Source organism: Chrysemys picta, chromosome 17, assembly GCF_011386835.1.
Source record: "Chrysemys picta bellii isolate R12L10 chromosome 17, ASM1138683v2, whole genome shotgun sequence".
Taxonomy (NCBI): domain Eukaryota; kingdom Metazoa; phylum Chordata; order Testudines; family Emydidae; genus Chrysemys; species Chrysemys picta.
Window position 1 is genome coordinate 22,713,188 of NC_088807.1, and position 19,605 is coordinate 22,732,792.

A 19,605-nucleotide genomic window follows, 5' to 3' on the forward strand; every position below is an offset into this window, starting at 1 on the left:
CCCCGAGAGAGAGTGGACCCCCGAGAAGGGCTGTCTCACTCATAGGGGCACCCCGCACAGGGCCAAGAGTGGGCATGACCTGTGAGTCCGTGACACTCGTGCATCGTAAGCCTTAGCCAATAAACAAGCCTTCCCCTTATCTACCACCTATCCCCTCTAGGCATGTTCCCCGTGCTGCCTAGTGTTGCAACTACCCAGGCATGCGGTTAGTTTTTTCAAAGGTTGCCCTTATCTCTGTGTGTCCAGATGTAACCCCTTCCCCCTTCCTGGTACGTGATGTGCTCGCCTCTAGCTAATGGCGGGTCCGAAATCCAAAATGGAGTTACATATGCTAACTTTCCTTAACAGTGCTGTCCTTGTATGGGAAGTTATGAAGCATTACTGTGTGTGCTACTGAAATATGTTGTGAGGTTGGGAGATGCCCACAGCAACCTTTCAACTGCAAGAGAGGACCAGCCAGACACTGTTAATGGCTCATCAACACTCATCAAGGAAAGAATCCACTATCCCAGCGACGGTGTACAATGGAGATTGTTTCATCAATGGGGCCTCCCTGATCCCCAGGTCACAGCAAAGATCTTTCCAGCAAACTGGAAAAAAATATAAAAGGGGAAATGACATATGTCACGGAGTGTGGGGGGACACAAGGCCCTGCACCCCCGGCTTCCTGCGATTCACCATGACTCTCAGCCAGACAGTAAAGCAGAAGGTTTATTTGGATGACAGGAATACAGTCCAAGACAGGTCTTGCAGGCACAGACAACAGGACCCCCTCAGTTAGGTCCATCTTGGGGTCCCAGGGGCACCACAGGCCCATTGAGGTGGGGGCAGAGCCCCGTCTGGGCTCCCTCCATTACCAGTCAGCTCCTGAAAAACTCTCTCCCCCCCCAGCCTTTGTTCAGTCTCCCGGGCAAAGGTGTCACCTGGCCTCTAACTCCTTCCTGGGTTCTCATGTTACATGCTCAGGTATTCTCCCTCAAGGCCAGTCTCTCATCCCCCCATGCAGACCATCCTAACCCCACTTCCCTGCCTTCCCGGGCCAACACTCCCCATTTAGCATTCAAAGACCACATTAAGAACAGTCCCAGTTAGAGGAGAGGAAAGTGATTAAAGGAGAGGAAAGTGATCAGGAACAGTCAGCATGGATTCACCAAGGGGAAGTCGTGCCTGACTAACCTAATTGCCTTCTATGATGAGATAACTGGCTCTGTGGATGAGGGGAAAGCAGTGGATGTGTTATTCCTTGACTTTAGCAAAGCTTTTGATACGGTCTCTCCCACAGTATTCTTGCCGCCAAGTTAAAGAAGTATGGGCTGGATGAATGGACTGTAAGGTGGATAGAAAGCTGGCTAGATCGTTGGGCTCAACGGGTAGTGATCAATGGCTCCATGTCTAGTTGGCAGCCTGTTTCAAGCGGAGTGCCCCAAGGGTCGGTCCTGGGGCCGGTTTTGTTTAATATCTTTATTAATGATCTGGAGGATGGTGTGGACTGCACTCTCAGCAAGTTTGCAGATGACACTCAACTAGGGGGCGTGGTAGATACACTAGAGGGTAGGGATCGGATACAGAGGGAGCTAGACAAATTAGAGGATTGGGCCAAAAAAAACCTGATGAGGTTCAACAAGGACAAGTGCAGAGTCCTGCACTTAGGACGGAAGAATCCCATGCACTGCTACAGACTAGGGACCGAATGGCTAGGTAGCAGTTCTGCAGATAAGGACCTAGGGGTCACAGTGGACGAGAAGCTGGATATGAGTCAACAGTGTGCTCTTGTTGCCAAGAAGGCTAACGGCATTTTGGGCTGTATAAGTAGGGGCATTGCCAGCAGATCGAGGGACGTGATCGTTCCCCTTTATTCGACATTGGTGAGGTCTCATCTGGAATACTGTGTCCAGTTTTGGGCCCCACACTACAAGAAGGATGTGGAAAAATTGGAAAGAGTCCAACGGAGGGCAACAAAAATGATTAGGGGTCTGGAGCACATGACTTATGAGGAGAGGCTGAGGGAACTGGGATTGTTTAGTCTCCAGAAGAGAAGAATGAGGGGGGATTTGATAGCAGCCTTCAACTACCTGAAAGAGGGTTCCAAGGAGGATGGAGCTCGGCTGTTCTCAGTGGGGGCAGATGACAGAACAAGGAGCAATGGTCTCAAGTTGCAGTGGGGGAGGTCCAGGTTGGATATTAGGAAACACTATTTCACTAGGAGGGTGGTGAAACACTGGAATGCGTTACCTAGGGAGGTGGTGGAATCTCCTTCCTTGGAGGTTTTTAAGGCCCGGCTTGACAAAGCCCTGGCTGGGATGATTTAGTTGGGAATTGGTCCTGCTTTGAGCAGGGGGTTAGACTAGATGACCTCTTGAGGTCCCTTCCAACCCTGATATTCTATGATTCTATGATTCTATGATTCAGTTCGTCACAACATAATCCCTGGGCTTCTCTTCCCCACAACTCAACATCTGGAGGAACATCTGGAGGACAAAGACTTTGAACCGGGGAAGGGTGGTTGGAGGCTGGAATGGAGTCCAGTCTGTGTATTGAGTATCTGTCACCTGCTTGTCCCATCTCTCAGGGGGAGACACTGCCTGATTCAAACCCTGTTTCGTTTGTGGAACTTTGACGGTGAATATATTTTTATTTCTTAAGTAGCCAACTCTGATCTCTGCGCCTGCTCCTTATAGACACTTCAAATCTCTCCTTCTGCAGTTACTGTGGATGGCTGTGTGGGTGCGGAGCATCTCCACGGTTCGTAACTTGACATCAGCATCACAGTGCCAGAGGCAGCCCAGGTTGGTGCCTTTGGAGGGCTCAGTGGCCCCACAGGCCGGGTTGCACCCTGGGGACCCCGTCACACACAGCTCAGAAACTTGCTCTGGCGGTGGCCACACCCCCTCAGGTGCTAGCAGTGGCATAGCCAGATTCTAACATCAGGGGGAGCAAGTTTCAATTTCCCCTGGTTCTCGGGGCCTTGGCACAGCTGGGAACTTGCCCGTGGGTTTTACATGTGAGCTCGCAGTCGGGCCGCTTCACAACAGCCACAACAGTGCGATCGACCCCCAGGCGGCTCAGGCTGGCGGGACGATCCCACGTCCTCTCCGGCGTGGCTGTGTCAGAGCGTCTCCCAGAGGCCACACGCTCGGGGGGTGCTGCCCACAAGCCATGGCCCCTAGGGCACCCCCGTGTCCCGACAGCCCCAGCTGCCTTGTGGGGCCCAGAGCTCTCCCCTGGGCGTCCCCTGGCGAGGACTCCCCATCCCACTGCCGTTAGCCATTGCAGACCCTGCTGCCCTTCCCTCATGCTGGGGCAGCCAGGCTGGAGTGGGTGGAGGCTTTGGGGGTGGGGGTCACCTCACCTAGTGTCCGCCCCTCTTCCAGCCAAGGGCAGCCTCGGCCAGGATCAGCGCCAGGGCCAGCAGGACCCCAGCGCTCAGGACCAGACAGACGATGTTGACCCGGGTGTAATCTGGGGGGGACAAAAGGAGTGGGGGGGTTGGTGCAGTGAGACTCACCGGGTCCGTCTCCCTTTCTGTCTCCCCAGAATAGGAATCCACGACAGATCCCTATCCCTATCCCCATCCCCCTACCCTGTCTGTGTCTGTGCGTCCCCGTTCGAACCCCTACATCCGTCCCACTGCAGGGAGCCCCTCCCCATGGCACCTGGGCCCCACATACCCCTAGTAACTCCACCCATTCTCCCCACCCAGCCCCAGCCCTTCGTGGCTCCCCCTGGGGGTGGCTCCTTGGCAGAAGAAGCCCGTTTAACTGGCAGAGTGGGTCCCCCCCGCCCCCTCACTGCCTGGGCCCTGTGTTGGAGTGACTAGGAGACGCCGATCTGGGGCCCTCACCTCTCACCACCAGCCGCGCCGGGTCGCTGGGGTGGGACACAGCGACCGGCTCCCGCGTGGTGTGATAGGAGCAGCTGTAGCTCCCTGCATCTCTCCATCCGGCACCAATCACGGGGAACTCGGCCACGTTCCCTACAGGGGCCGCACACCCCCAGTAGCCTCCGTCTTTGAAGAGAAGGAAGGTGGCGTTCTGGAGCCGAGCCTGGCAGCGGATGGTGGCGGCTCCCCTCAGGGCGACCCCCTGGCTGGGGCGGATGGACACGGAGGGCTTGGGCAGTGTGGGCTCTGGGAGCAGAAGGAGACAGGCCATGAGATGCAGACCTGACAAGGCGACCCAGCCACCGGCCCCTCCCCTGCACAGCTCCCCATTGAGTGCTGGGTGTCCAGGGGAGTGGGGAGGGGAGGGCTGAGCAGCCCCTGGGCCCCGAGCCTTCTGTGCATCCCCGAGATGGGGAGTATCCCCCTGGGAAAGGCCCCCTGTTCTGCAGCTCCCCCTGGGGGCAGGGATCCCCCCTCCCTCAGACTCAAATCTCCAGCAATTGCTGCTCCCCCCAGTGACTCCATCCCCCATGGGCAGTGGGTGGACCCCCCTTTCCGGGAGGGGGGCCCTGCAACCCAACCCCTGCCACACAAGGCCCCACTTCCCATGGCAGGAGCCCCAAGTGCCCCTCGCCATCCCCTCCCATGGCTGAAGAACCCCTGGGCTAGCCAGAACCCAGAGCCAGCCCCCCACTCCCGCCACCAGAGGAACCCCAGGCCGGCCCCAGTCCTGGGTCAGACCCAGCCATGCCGGCTGACTGACCCCAGCCCCGTGCCAGCCGAAACAGCCCCAGGCCCAGCCAGTTGGTCAACCTCAGCCCCCGGCCGGCTGCCAGCTCGAGCAGCCGCAGTCCACCATCCCTCGGCAGTGGCTCTAGCCAAGGAAGGCAGAGCCATCCCTGGCCTGTTATATCCGCCACCCATGCTGTCCCCACTCCCCGGCTGGGCGTCCCCTCTGATGGGGCCAGGGCTCAGGGCAGAGCCTGGCTCTGAGCGTCCCAGCAGCATGGAGCCCCCAGCAAGGGACTGGCTGGTTGTGGGTCTGGGAGCGGGGACGTGGAGCCGGGCCCCTCACCTGCTACCACCAGCTGCACGGTGTCGCTGGGCTGCGAGGAGATGAAGGGTTCTGATCGGTTCCGGTAGCTGCAGCTGTAGATCCCTCCGTGCTGTCGGCCCACGGTGGGGATGTGGAACTCGGCCCCGTCCCCAGCAGGGTCCATGTGTCGCTGCACGTTCAGGTCTTTAGCCTTGTGCAGGAAGAACCTCATGTCCCGGCGCTGCCCCTGACACCGGATGGTGGCGTCTGCCCCTGGGGTGGTGACCCCCGTGGGGCTCAGAGCGATGGAGGGTCTGGGTAAGCTGGGATCTGGGCACAGGAGACAGGCTGTGAGAGCCAGACCCGGACACCCACCCAGCCCCGGCCTCCCCGGCCCACCCCAGCCACGGGCAGATCCAGGGCCCCCCGGGAGATTCACTCCTAGATTCTAGAGTTCCCCCGACCCAGAATCCCGGCCCTGCGAACTGGGCTCCCAGCCCCACAGACACCGAGCTGCAGCTCCCTAGTGCTTGGGCTGCTCATATGCCTGTGTGTGGCCCCTGCCCCATTCATGGGGTCCAGCCTGCCCTGGGGGCATGTGGGCATAGCCAGGCTAACTGCAGCGGCATGGGCTGGCCGGCTGAGGACAAGTCTCCCAGGGCGCCGGGTGAACACGCGAGCGGCTAGTCCTGCCCGGCCATGGCTCCATTGCTATTTTCAGCTCCATCAGAGCTAGGGTTACCATACGTCCTCTTTTTCCCGGACATGTCCGGCTTTTCGGCACTCAAACCCCCGTCCGGAGGGAATTGCCAAAAAGCTGAACATGTCCAGGAAAATGGTGGCTCTGCTCCTCCCCGACTCTTCGGCTCTGTTTAAGAGCCGGGCTGCCCGAGTGCTACCGGCTTCGGGCAGCCCCCGTGCCTCTGGACCCTGCACCGCCGGAGCCCGGGAGGGGAAGTGCCCGGCTGGGGGCGCAGGGTCCGGAGGCAAGGGGTCTGCCCGAAGCCCAAGCGCTACCGGCTTCACGGTTTGCTGGGTAGCCTCCAGACCCTGCACCCCCGGCTGGGCGCTTCCCCTCCCAGGCTCCAGCTGCGCTGGGGAAGCGCCGGCCGGGGGCGCAGGGTCTGGGAGCTGCCCGGCAAACCGTGAAGCCGGTAGCGCTCGGGCAGCCCTTTCCCTGTGGCTGGTAGTGGGAGGGAGGAGGGGGCGGAGTTAGGGCAGAGAAGGGGCGGAGTTGGGGCAGGGCTGGGGTGGGGAAAGGGGCGGGGCCAAGGCCTGTGGAGGGTCCTCTTTTTTTATTTGCTGAATATGGTAACCCTAATCAGAGCTAGCCTGGGTGCCTCTGTGACGAACTGGGACTGTTCTTGCTGGGGTGTGTGAATGCTGACAGGGGAGTGTGGCTAGGATGGTCTGCATCGGGGGATGGGAGTCTGCCCGAGGGAACATACCTGAGCGTGTAACATGAGAACCCAGGAAGGGGTTGGAGGCCAGGTGACTCCGGGGCCTGGGAAACTGAACAAAGGCTGTGGGGGGGGGGGTCTGTGACGGAGCAGGGAGCAGGGCAGATTTGACCTGGGAATGTTGCAGGGGGGTTGCAGTGGGGATGTGGGACTTCCCTTGAAGGAAGCTACCTGAGCTGTAACCTGAGCCAGGAACGGGGGTGGGGAGAATTAACACCTTCTGCCCGGGAGACTGAACAAAGGAGAGGAGCAGCGGGAGGAGTTTGGAGTTTAGTTTCGGTTGGGGCTGGGTGGTGCAACGCAGGGAACCCCAAGCTGGGGTCTAAGCTCCCTGAACCTCCCAGAGGGACCTAATTGAGGGGGTCTGGTCGTACCTACACGCTCTGCTTGAGACTGTGTGCCTGTCCTTAAATAAACCTTCTGCTTTACTGGCTGGTTGAGAGTCGCAGTGAATCTCGGGAAGAGGGGTGCAGGGCCCTGACTCCCCCACACTCCGCAACAACTGGTGGCAGCGGCGGGATCTACTGCACCCCGTGGACGGCGCTTCCTGCAGTAAGTGACTGGGGAGCAGTGAACGAAGGGGGATTGACGGGGACCAGGCCTGCTGAAGAGTGGGAGAGAGACGGTTATTACCCCTGGGAGTGTGTGACCAGCGAGAAGGACTTTTGCAGTAACAGGGTCCCCCGGGGGGATCGCAGCGAGTGGTCCCAGGGGCGGAGGAGTCTGCAGCTCGACCCTGGCAGAGAGGTGGTGACCTCGAGAAGGGCTGGCACACTAGGGGGCCCCCTGGGAACTGTGGGGAGCTGTGAGCACACAGGCCGGTGAGTGGCCAGCAGGAAGATGTATGCCAAGCGGCTTAAGAGCGACCTGGTGGAGCTGTGCAAGCAGAGGCGGCTGCGCATTGGGAGGCTCACCAAAGAACAGCTCATTGCCCAGCTGGAGGCGGAAGATCGCGCGAATGAACTGATCCCTGTGTCTCAGGGAAGCAGCCTGACAAATGCAGCGCAGGCACCAGTGTCTGTCCCAGCTGGGAGTGATCAGCCGGCTGCTGAGGGCTTCCCGAGACCCCTCCTTCCTATGCCTAGGGGAAGGGTGGGGAGGAGCCCAGCAAATACCGAAGGCGCCGTGACCCCCCCGGCCAGCAGGGGATCCCCCCGGCGAAGCCCGCCGGCCAGCAGAGGATCCTCCCGGCGACGTTCGGCATCCGTGGAGCGGAATTGGCTGGAATGGGAGAAAGAGCTAAAACTGAGAGAGCTGGAGGATCGTGAACGACAGAGACAGCATGAGCGGGAGGAGAAAGAGAGACAGCATCAGCGTGAACGGGAGGAGAAAGAGAGACAGCATCAGCGTGAAGAGAGACAGAGACAGCATGAACGGGAGGAGAATGAGAGACAGCGTCAGCATGACCTGGAACTGGCGAGATTGAAGGGCAGCGAACCCCCGGCTGCGGTGAGTGAGGGGGGACCCAGGACTGCACGGAGCTTTGATAAGTGCATCATGGCCCCATACAAGGAGGGGGAGGACATGGATGACTTCCTGGAGGCCTTTGAGACGGCCTGCGAGCTGCACCGGGTTGATCCCGCGGACAGACTCCGGGTCCTTACCCCCTTACTGGACCCCAAATCCGTGGCATTGTACCGCCAACTGGGAGAGGCAGAGAAAGGGGACTACGAACTATTCAAAAAGGCCCTGCTACGTGAGTTTGGGCTGACTCCTGAGATGTACCGGGAAAGGTTCCGGAGTCAAGATAAAACCCCTGAGATCTCATATCTGCAACTAGCCGTCCGCATGGAAAGATACGCCAGCAAGTGGGCTGGTGGGGCCCAGACGAAGGAGGACCTGATTAAACTGCTGGTACTGGAGCAACTGTATGAGCGGTGCCCATCCGACCTGAGGCTGTGGTTGGTGGACAGAAAGCCAGAGAACCCGCGACACGCCGGGCAGCTGGCTGATGAGTTTGTAAAGAGCCGGTCAGGGGGTGGCAGGGAAGAGCCCCAAAGGAACAGGCCCGCCGCGATGCAGAGAGAGAGTCACCCTGGGACCTCCCAAAGGGGGAATATGGGGAATCCCCTCCCACGGGGAATGCCCAGCATCAGGGACAACCGACCGGCTCGAGGGGACCCACGGGACCTGAGCTGCTATTACTGCGGCCGAAGAGGCCACGTTCGGGCCCAGTGCCCCAAGCTCAAGGACAGACTGAGCAGACCGAACCCGCACCGGGTTAACTTGGTAGAGGCCCAGACGGACGAGGGGCAGGCTTCCCACGCAAGAGGGGCTGGCAGCTTATCAACTGCTCAAGAGAGAGAAGGGCCCCCGGCCAGCTTCTCTGGGGGGCCAGATGCTCCGGATTCAAAGTTCTCCGTTTACAGGGTTGGCGCGGGGCTGTCCCTGCGGAGCGAGTGCCTTGTTCCCCTGGAGGTGGATGGGAAGAAAGTTTATGGATACTGGGACACGGGCGCAGAGGTGACACTGGCCCGGCTCGAGGTGGTGGCCCCAGATCGGGTGGTGCCCAACACCTTCCTGACCCTGACCGGGGTGGGCGGGACCCCATTCAAGGTTCCCGTAGCGAGGGTACACCTGAAATGGGGGGCCAAGGAGGGCCCCAAGGACGTGGGAGTGCACCACCATTTGCCCACTGAGGTGTTGATGGGGGGGGACCTAGAGGACTGGCCAAGCAGCCCCCAGACCGCCTTAGTCGTGACCCGTAGCCAGAGCCGGCGAGGGGCACTACGCCCTGACCTTGGGAAGGATGTCCCACCGGAGGCACCGAACCCTTCCCGGGTGGGGAGGGAACACCCAAGGACAGGCCGCGGGGTGGCTGGGGCTTCCAACCCAGCCGACGAGAGGGAGCAGGTCCCCATCCCTTCCCCAGCCGCCGAGTTCCAGGCCGAGTTGCAGAAGGACCCCTCCCTGCGGAAGCTAAGGGGCCTGGCTGACCTCAGTGTGGGACAGACCATGAGGAGAGGATGCAGGGAGAGGTTCCTGTGGGAGAAGGGGTTCCTGTACCGAGAGTGGGCTCCCCCGGGGGAAGTGGAGTCGTGGGGGATCAGGAGGCAGCTGGTGGTTCCCCAGAAGTTTCGCCACAAGCTACTGTACCTGGCCCATGACATCCCTCTCGCAGGGCACCAGGGGATCCGGCGCACCAGGCAGAGGCTGCTACAGAACTTTTACTGGCCCGGGGTCTTCACCAACGTCCGGCAGTACTGCCGATCCTGTGACCCCTGCCAGAGGGTGGGGAAGGCCCGGGACAAGGGGAAGGCAGCATTGAGACCTTTGCCCATCATAGAGGAGCCTTTCCAGAAGGTGGCCATGGACATAGTGGGACCTCTCAGCAAGACGACCCGGTCTGGGAAGAAATACATCCTGGTGGTGGTAGATTTCGCCACCCGCTACCCCGAGGCAGTGCCCTTATCGTCCATTGAAGCAGACACTGTGGTGGATGCGCTGCTGACCATTTTCAGCCGAGTGGGGTTCCCCAAGGAAGTCTTGACGGACCAAGGGTCCAACTTCATGTCGGCCCTACTCCGGTGCTTGTGGGAGAGATGTGGGGTCCGGCACAACTGGGCCTCAGCATATCACCCCCAATCCAACGGGCTGGTGGAGAGGTTCAATGGGACGCTAAAAATGATGCTGAAAACATTTATGAATCAGCACCCGCAGGACTGGGACAAGTACTTACCTCACCTGCTGTTTGCGTACAGGGAGGTACCCCAGGAGTCTACCGGGTTTTCGCCTTTCGAACTGCTATATGGAAGGCGGGTAAGGGGGCCCCTGGACCTGATGAGAGACGAATGGGAGGGGAAGGCCACTCCTGACGGAGAGTCGGTGGTGGAGTATGTCCTGACCTTCCGGGAACGACTTGCCGAGCTCATGGGCCTGGCCAGGGAGAATCTGGCCAGAGCCCAGAGGAAGCAGAAGGTCTGGTATGACCGCACAGCACGGGCCCGCGCCTTCGCCACTGGGGATCAGGTGATGGTCCTCATCCCCGTGAGGAAAAACAAACTCCAGGCCGCCTGGGAAGGGCCCTTCAAGGTTGTCAAGCAACTAAACGAGGTAAACTATGTGGTGGAGCTGTCGAACCGGGCACACCACCACCGGGTGTACCATGTGAATATGATGAAGCCATATTATGACAGTGGGAATATGGTGTTGGCCGTGTGTGGACAGTGGGAGGGGCAGGGAGATGACCCTTTAGTAGATCTATTCCCTGGGACAAGAGTTGGCTTCCCCCTGGAAGCAATTCCCCTCTCTGATCGGCTAACCCCTGCCCAGCGAGCTGAGATCGGAGGGGTGCTGCATCTGTACCAGCAGCTGTTTTCCAACCAGCCTGGACGCACTAATCTGACTGTCCACCGGGTGCAGACAGGATCGCACCCGCCTATAAAATGCTCCCCCTTCCGAGCCACAGGGAAAACTGCTCAGGACCTGGAAAGAGAGGTCAATGACATGCTGGCTTTGGGGGTGATCCAGCCGTCTTCCAGCCCTTGGGCCTCGCCGGTGGTGCTGGTCCCCAAAAAGGACGGGTCGATCCGGTTCTGTGTGGACTATCGGAAGCTCAATGCCATCACTGTAGCCGATGCCTACCCCATGCCCAGGCCGGACGAGCTCCTAGACAAGCTGGGAGGTGCTCGGTACCTTACCACCATGGATCTTACAAAGGGCTATTGGCAAGTGCCGCTGGATGCAGATGCCAGGCTGAAATCGGCCTTTGTCACCCCTCTGGGGCTCTATGAGTTCCTGACCCTGCCCTTCGGCCTCAAGGGAGCGCCGGCCACCTTCCAGCGCCTGGTGGATCAGCTACTGAGGGGGATGGAGAGTTTTGCCGTGGCGTATATCGATGACATCTGTGTCTTTAGCCAGACCTGGGAGGACCACATATCCCAGGTTAGACAAGTGCTGGACCGACTCCAGAAGGCTGGGCTGACCGTAAAACCGGAGAAGTGCAAGGTGGGGATGGCTGAGGTATCCTACCTAGGCCACCGGGTGGGAAGCGGCTGCCTAAAGCCGGAACCAGCCAAAGTGGAGGTGATCAGAGACTGGCCCGCTCCTCAAACCAAAAAGCAGGTCCAAGCCTTTATTGGGATGGCAGGGTACTATCGGAGGTTCGTGCCCCACTTTAGCGCCATAGCCGCCCCCATCACTGAGCTGTGCAAGAAGGGGAAGCCAGACAAAGTGGTCTGGACCGAGGAGTGCCAGGAGGCTCTCCGGGCGCTGAAGGAGGCTCTGGTCAGTGGCCCAGTTCTGGCAAACCCAGACTTTGACAAGCCCTTTATGGTGTTCACCGACGCCTCAGACACAGGACTGGGGGCGGTGTTAATGCAGGAGGATGAAAAGGGGGAGAGACACCCCATCGTGTACCTGAGCAAGAAGTTGCTACCCCGGGAGCAGAACTACGCGGCCATCGAGAAGGAATGCCTGGCCATGGTGTGGGCCCTCAAGAAACTAGAGCCATATCTCTTTGGCCGTCACTTCACCGTGCACACCGACCACTCTCCCCTGACCTGGCTGCACCAGATGAAAGGAGCCAACGCCAAGCTCCTGAGATGGAGCCTGCTCCTGCAGGATTATGACATGGACGTGGTCCATGTGAAGGGACGTGACAACCTGATAGCGGACGCATTGTCCCGGAGAGGGAGCCCTGAACTTCCCCAGGTCACTGGTCAGAGTGACCCCGCTCAGTTCAGTCTCGAAGGGGGGAGAGATGTGACGGAGCAGGGAGCAGGGCAGATTTGACCTGGGAATGTTGCAGGGGGGTTGCAGTGGGGATGTGGGACTTCCCTTGAAGGAAGCTACCTGAGCTGTAACCTGAGCCAGGAACGGGGGTGGGGAGAATTAACACCTTCTGCCCGGGAGACTGAACAAAGGAGAGGAGCAGCGGGAGGAGTTTGGAGTTTAGTTTCGGTTGGGGCTGGGTGGTGCAACACAGGGAACCCCAAGCTGGGGTCTAAGCTCCCTGAACCTCCCAGAGGGACCTAATTGAGGGGGTCTGGTCGTACCTACACGCTCTGCTTGAGACTGTGTGCCTGTCCTTAAATAAACCTTCTGCTTTACTGGCTGGTTGAGAGTCGCAGTGAATCTCGGGAAGAGGGGTGCAGGGCCCTGACTTCCCCCACACTCCGCAACAGGGTCGCTGAAGGCAGAGTGCTGGAAGCGGGCTGGAGAGATGGCTGGGAGGCAGAGATGGCTCTGACCCCCCAAAGGGGGGTGGGCTGGGATGCCCTGGGACCCCAAGCTGGACCTAACTGAGGGGGGCCCTGTTGTCTGTGCCTGCAAGACCTGTCTTGGACTGTATTCCTGTCATCCAAATAAACCTTCTGCTTTACTGGCTGGCTGAGAGTCATGGTGAATCGCAGGAAGCCGGGGGTGCAGGGCCCTGAGTCCCCCAATACTCCGTGACAACTGGTGGCAGCGGTGGGATCTACTGCACCCCGTGGACGGCGCTTCCTGCAGTAAGTGACTGGGGAGCAGTAAAACGAAGGGGGATTGACGGGGACCAGGCATGCTGAAGAGTGAGAGAGAGACGGTTATTACCCTGGGAGTGTGTGACCAGCGAGAAGGACTTTTGCAGTAACAGGGTCCCCCGGGGGGATCGCAGCGAGTGGTCCCAGGGGCGGAGGAGTCTGCAGCTCGACCCTGGCAGAGAGGTGGTGACCTCGAGAAGGGCTGGCACACTAGGGGGCCCCCTGGGAACTGTGGGGAGCTGTGAGCACACAGGCCGGTGAGTGGCCAGCAGGAAGATGTATGCCAAGCGGCTTAAGAGCGACCTGGTGGAGCTGTGCAAGCAGAGGGGGCTGTGCATTGGGAGGCTCACCAAAGAACAGCTCATTGCCCGGCTGGAGGCGGAAGATCGTGCGAATGAACTGATCCCTGTGTCTCAGGGAAGCAGCCTGGCAAATGCAGCGCAGGCACCAGTGTCTGTCCCAGCTGGGAGTGGTCAGCCGGCTGCTGAGGGCTTCCCGAGACCCCTCCTTCCTATGCCTAGGGGAAGGGTGGGGAGGAGCCCAGCAAATACCGAGGGCGCCGTGACCCCCCGGGCCAGCAGGGGACCCTCCCGGCGAAGCTCGCCGGCCAGCAGAGGATCCTCCCGGCGACGTTCGGCATCCGTGGAGCGGAATTGGCTGGAATGGGAGAAAGAGCTAAAACTGAGAGAGCTGGAGGATCGTGAACAACAGAGACAGCATGAACGGGAGGAGAAAGAGAGACAGAGACAGCATGAAGAGAGACAGCGTCAGCATGAACGGGAGGAGAATGAGAGACAGCGTCAGCATGACCTGGAACTGGCGAGATTGAAGGGCAGCGAACCCCCGGCTGCGGTGAGTGAGGGGGGACCCAGGACTGCACGGAGCTTTGATAAGTGCATCCTGGCCCCACGCAAGGAGGGGGAGGACATGGATGACTTCCTGGAGGCCTTTGAGACGGCCTGCGAGCTGCACCGGGTTGATCCCGCGGACAGACTCCGGGTCCTTACCCCCTTACTGGATCCCAAAGCCGTGGCATTGTACCGCCAACTGGGAGAGGCAGAGAAAGGGGACTACGAACTATTCAAAAGGGCCCTGCTACGTGAGTTTGGGCTGACTCCTGAGATGTACCGGGAAAGGTTCCGGAGTCAGGATAAAACCCCTGAGATCTCATATCTGCAACTAGCCGTCCGCATGGAAAGATACGCCAGCAAGTGGGCTGGTGGGGCCCAGACGAAGGAGGACCTGATTAAACTGCTGGTACTGGAGCAACTGTATGAGCGGTGCCCATCCGACCTGAGGCTGTGGTTGGTGGACAGAAAGCCAGAGAACCCGCGACACGCAGGGCAGCTGGCCAATGAGTTTGTAAAGAGCCGGTCAGGAGATAAAAGGGAGGAGTCCCAAAGGAACAATCCCACCACAACGCAGAGAGAGAGTCACCATGGGACCCCCCCGTGGGAAAATACAGAAAAAACCCATCAGAGAGGAGCATCCGGCATCAGGACCATCCGACCCACTCAGGGGGACCCATGGGACATGGGCTGCTACCACTGTGGCCAAAAGGGCCACATACGGGCCCAGTGCCCCAGGCTCAGGGACAGACTGAGCAGGCCGAACCCACAGAGGGTTGACTGGGTAGAGACCCAGCCCGGCGAGAGGCAGCATTCCCAGGGAAGGGGGGCTGGCAGAGTACCACCTGCTAAGGAGGGAGGAGAGCTCCAGGCTAGCTCCTCTAGGGGGCTGGATGCTCCAGACTCAGGGTTCTTGGTTTATACGGTGGGCTGTCCCTCCGGAGAGAGTACCTTGTTCCCCTGGAGGTGGATGGGAGGAAGGTCAATGGATACTGGGATACGGGTGCAGAGGTGACGCTGGCCCGGCCCGAGGTGGTGGCCCCAGATCAGGTGGTGCCCAACACCTACCTGACCCTGACGGGGGTGGGCGGAACACCAGTCAAAGTACCCGTGGCAAGGGTACACCTGAAGTGGGGGGCCAAGGAGGGCCCCAAGGATGTGGGGGTACACCCGTATTTGCCCACTGAGGTATTGATGGGGGGGGACCTGGAGAACTGGCCAAGCAACCCCCAAAAGGCACTGGTTGTGACCCGCAGTCAGAGCCGGCGAGGGGCACTGTGCCCTGGCCTTGGGGGGGGGTGCCTTGCCTGAGGCGCAGGACCCTAACCTGGTGAGGAGGGAACGCCCAGGGACACGGCTCAGGGAGGCTGCAGCTTCAGACCCAGCGGGCGAGAAAGAGCAGGTGGCCATCCCTGTCCCAGCTGCTGAGTTCCAGGCCGAGTTACAGAGAGATCCCTCCTTGCGGAAGATAAGGGACCTGGCCGACCTCAATGAGGTACAGACCATGGGACGAGGTGGCCGGAAAAGGTTCCTGTGGGAGAAGGGGTTCCTGTACCGAGAATGGGCTCCCCCAGGGAAAATGGAGTCAGGGGGGATCAGGAGGCAGCTGGTGGTACCCCAGAAGTATCGCCGCCAGCTGCTGTGCCGGGCCCATGACATTCCCCTCTCAGGGCACCAGGGAACCTGGCGTACCCAGCAGAGGCTGCTACGGAGCTTTTACTGGCCTGGGGTCTTTGTTACTGTCCGACAGTACTGCGGATCCTGTGACCCCTGTCAGAGGGGGAGGAAGGCCTGGGACAAGGGGAAAACAGCTTTAGGACCCTTGCCCAGCATAAAGGATCCTTTCCAGAGGGTGGCCAAGGTTAAAAGGGCGGCTCTAAACAAAGAGAGCCCAAAGCACAGACCTCCAGACTGGAGCACTGGGAGAAGACCACAGCCCAGTTGGAACCCCAGAGGTATGGGGGTGGGAAAAGGGCACAGGCCGCATAAACCTTCCCACATGCGAACTGCGAGTGCCATCAAGCACCCCCGACCTAAGGGGGGGCGTGAAACTGAAGGGGCCTGGTGTAATTCTCACCAAGGAATGGGAGGGATGTGGGGGCATCCATGGGAACGGGGGTAGGTTCGAACTTCCCCAGGTCACTGGCTAAAGTGACCCCGCTCAGTTCGGTCTCGAAGGGGGGAGAGATGTGACGAACTGGGACTGTTCTTGCTGGGGTGTGTGAATGCTGACAGGGGAGTGTGGCTAGGATGGTCTGCATCGGGGGATGGGAGTCTGCCCGAGGGAACATACCTGAGCGTGTAACATGAGAACCCAGGAAGGGGTTGGAGGCCAGGTGACACCTTGGCCCGGGAAACTGAACAAAGGCTGTGGGAGGGGTCGCTGAAGGCAGAGTGCTGGAAGCGGGCTGGAGAGATGGCTGGGAGGCAGAGATGGCTCTGACCCCCCAAAGGGGGGTGGGCTGGGATGCCCTGGGACCCCAAGCTGGACCTAACTGAGGGTGGCCCTGTTGTCTGTGCCTGCAAGACCTGTCTTGGACTGTATTCCTGTCATCCAAATAAACCTTCTGCTTTACTGGCTGGCTGAGAGTCATGGTGAATCGCAGGAAGCCATGGGTGCAGGGCCCTGAGTCCCCCAATACTCCGTGACAGCCTCCCACTAGCCCCCAGCTGCAGGGCAGACACCTGACAACAGCCCACAACTCTGAGGGGACCCCGGGGTGACGACTCCCTGCTTCCAGCCCGGCCACAATCAGGGTCACGTTCATCTGGGCAGGGGACAGAACTTTCTCCGGGGCTGGGCCCAGGCTGCAGAACGAGCTCCCCCAGCAGCCAAGGGCCCCCTAAACTGGGCTGGCTCCAGGCACCAGCCCGGCAAGCAGGTGCTTGGGGCGGCCCCTGGAAGGGGGCAGCACATCTGGCTCTTCGTCGGCAATTCGGTGGCTGGTCCCTGAAGCGGCGCAGTTAGAGTTCCTGATCACGTTTTTTTTTTCTGCTTGGGGTGGCAGAAACTATGGAGCCGGCCCTGCACTAAACCGTCCCACCTCTGGCTCCTGCTGGGTGTCCCCTCTGCTGGGCCCAGGGCTCAGGGAAGAGCCTGGCTCTGAGTGGCCCATTGGCGTGGAGCTCCCCGGAGTATCCGGCCGAGGGTGGGGCTGGGAGCGGGGACGCCAAGCCGGGCCCCTCACCTGCTACCACCAGCTCCACGGGGTGGCTGGGCTCCGACCAGGTGTCGGGATCCGAGTCGGGGGATAATAGCAGGTGTTGCTGCCTCCGTCTGCCCGGCTCACTTTGGCGATGGGAAATTTGACCCCAGCCGAGTCCCCACCCGGCGCTGCTGCGTTCCTGCCCCAGCCTTGTACAGAACAAACTCCAGACCCCGGCGCTGACCCCGACACTGGATGGTCCCGGCAACCCCCAGGGTGAGCCCCCCTCTGGGGCTGAGGGATATGGAGGGTTTGGGGGAGCTGAGCTCTGCAGTGGGAGGAGACGGGGCGTGAGACAGACCCCGGCATGGCCACTGCGCCCCGTGCCCAGCATGGAGCGTCAGCAATGGGACAGAGACAGGCTCAGGGTCTCCCCTGGGATCCAGGGCACCAAGGGCATCAACTGAGATCTCCCTGCTCCCCACACACCCACCTCCAGGGGGCCGAGATTTCCCCCACACACACGCCCAACCTTCACTGGCTGTATGTCCCATCTGCTGGGTGCCAGGGCTCACAGTGACCCCCTGGGCCCTGGCTGGGTGTGGGGCTGGGAGCCGAGGTGCCGGGCTGGGCCCCTCACCTGCTACAATGATCTGCACAGGGTCACTGGGCTCCGAGTAGGCAGCTCGTCCTGTTCTGTTGCTATAGCGACAGGTGTAGTTTCCACCGTGTTCCCGTCTGGCGCTGGTGATGGGAAATTCAGCCTCAGAGCCAGCAGGGTCTGTGTAAGTCAGATAGTTCCCGTCTCCAGCCTTGTAGAGGAGGATCCTCATGCCCAGGAGCTGATTCCGACACCGGATGGTGACGTTTCCCCCCACGGGGATCACCCCACCGGGGCTGACGGAGATGGAGGGTTTGGGGTAGGATCCCTCTGGATACACAAACAAACAGGCAGTAAGTGGGGGTGACACAAACCGTGTCCGTCTGACTCAATCCTCTGCCCATCTGTCGCTCCAGCGTTTTAACCCCCGCCCGTCCCTGGGGTGCAGGCCCAGCCCCGCGGCTCACAGCCAGGGAGAGACACAGGAGGGGGAAAGGAGATTTCCAGTCTCTGATTCCTTCAGTTCTCCAGGGTCAATTCAGCCCAGCCCCCGCTGCAGTCAGGAGTGACTCCGGATTGACCCCAAGGGCTGAGACCATAGTCACCCTCTTGTTTTTCTAACACTGTTGTCATAACTATAAAGGGAAGGGTAACAGCTGTCCTGTGTACAGTACTATAAAATCCCTCCTGGCCAGAGACTCCAAAATCCTTTTCCCTGTAAAGGGTTAAGAAGCTCAGGTAACCTGGCTGACACCTGACCCAAAGGACCAATAAGGGGACAAGATACTTTCAAATCTTGTGGGGGGGGAGGCTTTTGTTTGTGTTCTTTGTTTTGTGAGGGTGTTCGCTCTCGGGACTGAGAGGGACCAGACATCAATCCAGGTTCTCCACATCTTTCTAAACAAGTCTCTCCTATTTCAAACTTGTAAGTAAATAGCCAGGCAAGGCGTGTTAGTTTTCCTTTGTTTTCTCAACTTATAAATGTACCTTTTACTAGAGTGTTTATCTTTGTTTGCTGTACTTTGAACCTGAGACTAGAGGGGAGTCCTCTGAGCTCTTTAAGTTTGATTACCCTGTAAGGTTAATTTCCATACTGATTTTACAGAGATGATTTTTACCTTTTTCTTTAATTAAAAGCCTTCTTTTTAAGAACCTGATTGATTTTTCCTTGTTTTAAGATCCAAGGGGTTTGGATCTTGATTCACCAGGAGTTGGTGAGAGGAAGGAGGGGAATGGTTAATTTCTCCTTGTTTTAGATCCAAGGGGGTTGGATCTTGATTCACCAGGAGTTGGTGAGAGGAAGGAGGGGAATGGTTAATTTTTCCTTGTTTTAGATCCAAGGGGGTTGGATCTTGATTCACCAGGAGTTGGTGGGAGGAAGGAGGGGGAATGGTTAATTTCTCCTTGTTTTAGATCCCAGGGGGGTTGGATCTGTATTCACCAGGAGTTGGTGGGAGGAAGGAGGGGAATGGTTAATTTCTCCTTGTTTTAAGATCCAAGGGGTTTGGATCTGTATTCACCAGGGAATTGGTGAAGGTCTCTCAAGGCTACCCAGGGAAGGAAATTAGCCTTGGGATGGTGAAGACTCGGCATCCCACTTCTGAAAGGTTGCCGAACCCTGCTGTAGAGAGCTGCCGCTCTCCTGTAGTTGGGCAGAACATGGATTATTCTTTAAAATGTTGCAAAATCCACATTTACTCCAATTGTCTGGCAATGTGCTATACACAGGGGGCGGGGGGCGGGGTTGGGTTCATGGGACGTATTTGGGTCCTTTGAGCAAGAGGTCCCAGGACAGGCCCCCCCGCAAAAATGTGTTTGCAAAATCCCCCGTTTGTTCTAACAATTTCCTGCCCACCCCGGGGCTCAAACTCTGGTTCTGCTCCGGCCCAAACCGCTCCCAGCCGCTGGGGATTTAGCTCCGCTCTGCACGGTGCCGGCGGCCCCTTTGGGGACCGGATATTCCGAAAGATCCATTCCCTGGGACTCCTGCCAGCTCCCCGGGCACAGTTCGGGGGCGCTGCGGGGTGGCTGGTGCCTTCACTCTGTATTTCCTGGGGGCAGAGCTTTGAGTGACGGTGAATTCACTCTGTGTGGTGCCCATCCCTGTAATGAGTGGGGCGAGGTCTCAGTCTCCACCTCTGGGTGTGGGAGGGAGCAGAGATCTGACAGGATC

General features: G+C 59.2%; 1 protein-coding gene across 1 annotated transcript in view; it reads right to left on the reverse strand.

Moving 5' to 3' along the window:
• Positions 1–19,605, reverse strand: part of LOC103306993 (immunoglobulin superfamily member 1-like) — a 55,450-nt gene that overhangs the window by 15,581 nt on the left and 20,264 nt on the right. The window contains exons 5-8 of the mRNA XM_065570971.1: positions 17,472–17,815; positions 4,956–5,246; positions 3,842–4,126; positions 3,373–3,459 (exon numbers count right to left, since the gene is read on the reverse strand). Of these exons, the coding sequence (XP_065427043.1) occupies positions 3,373–3,459; positions 3,842–4,126; positions 4,956–5,246; positions 17,472–17,815 (1,007 nt within the window). The remainder of the gene's footprint in view (positions 1–3,372; positions 3,460–3,841; positions 4,127–4,955; positions 5,247–17,471; positions 17,816–19,605) is intronic.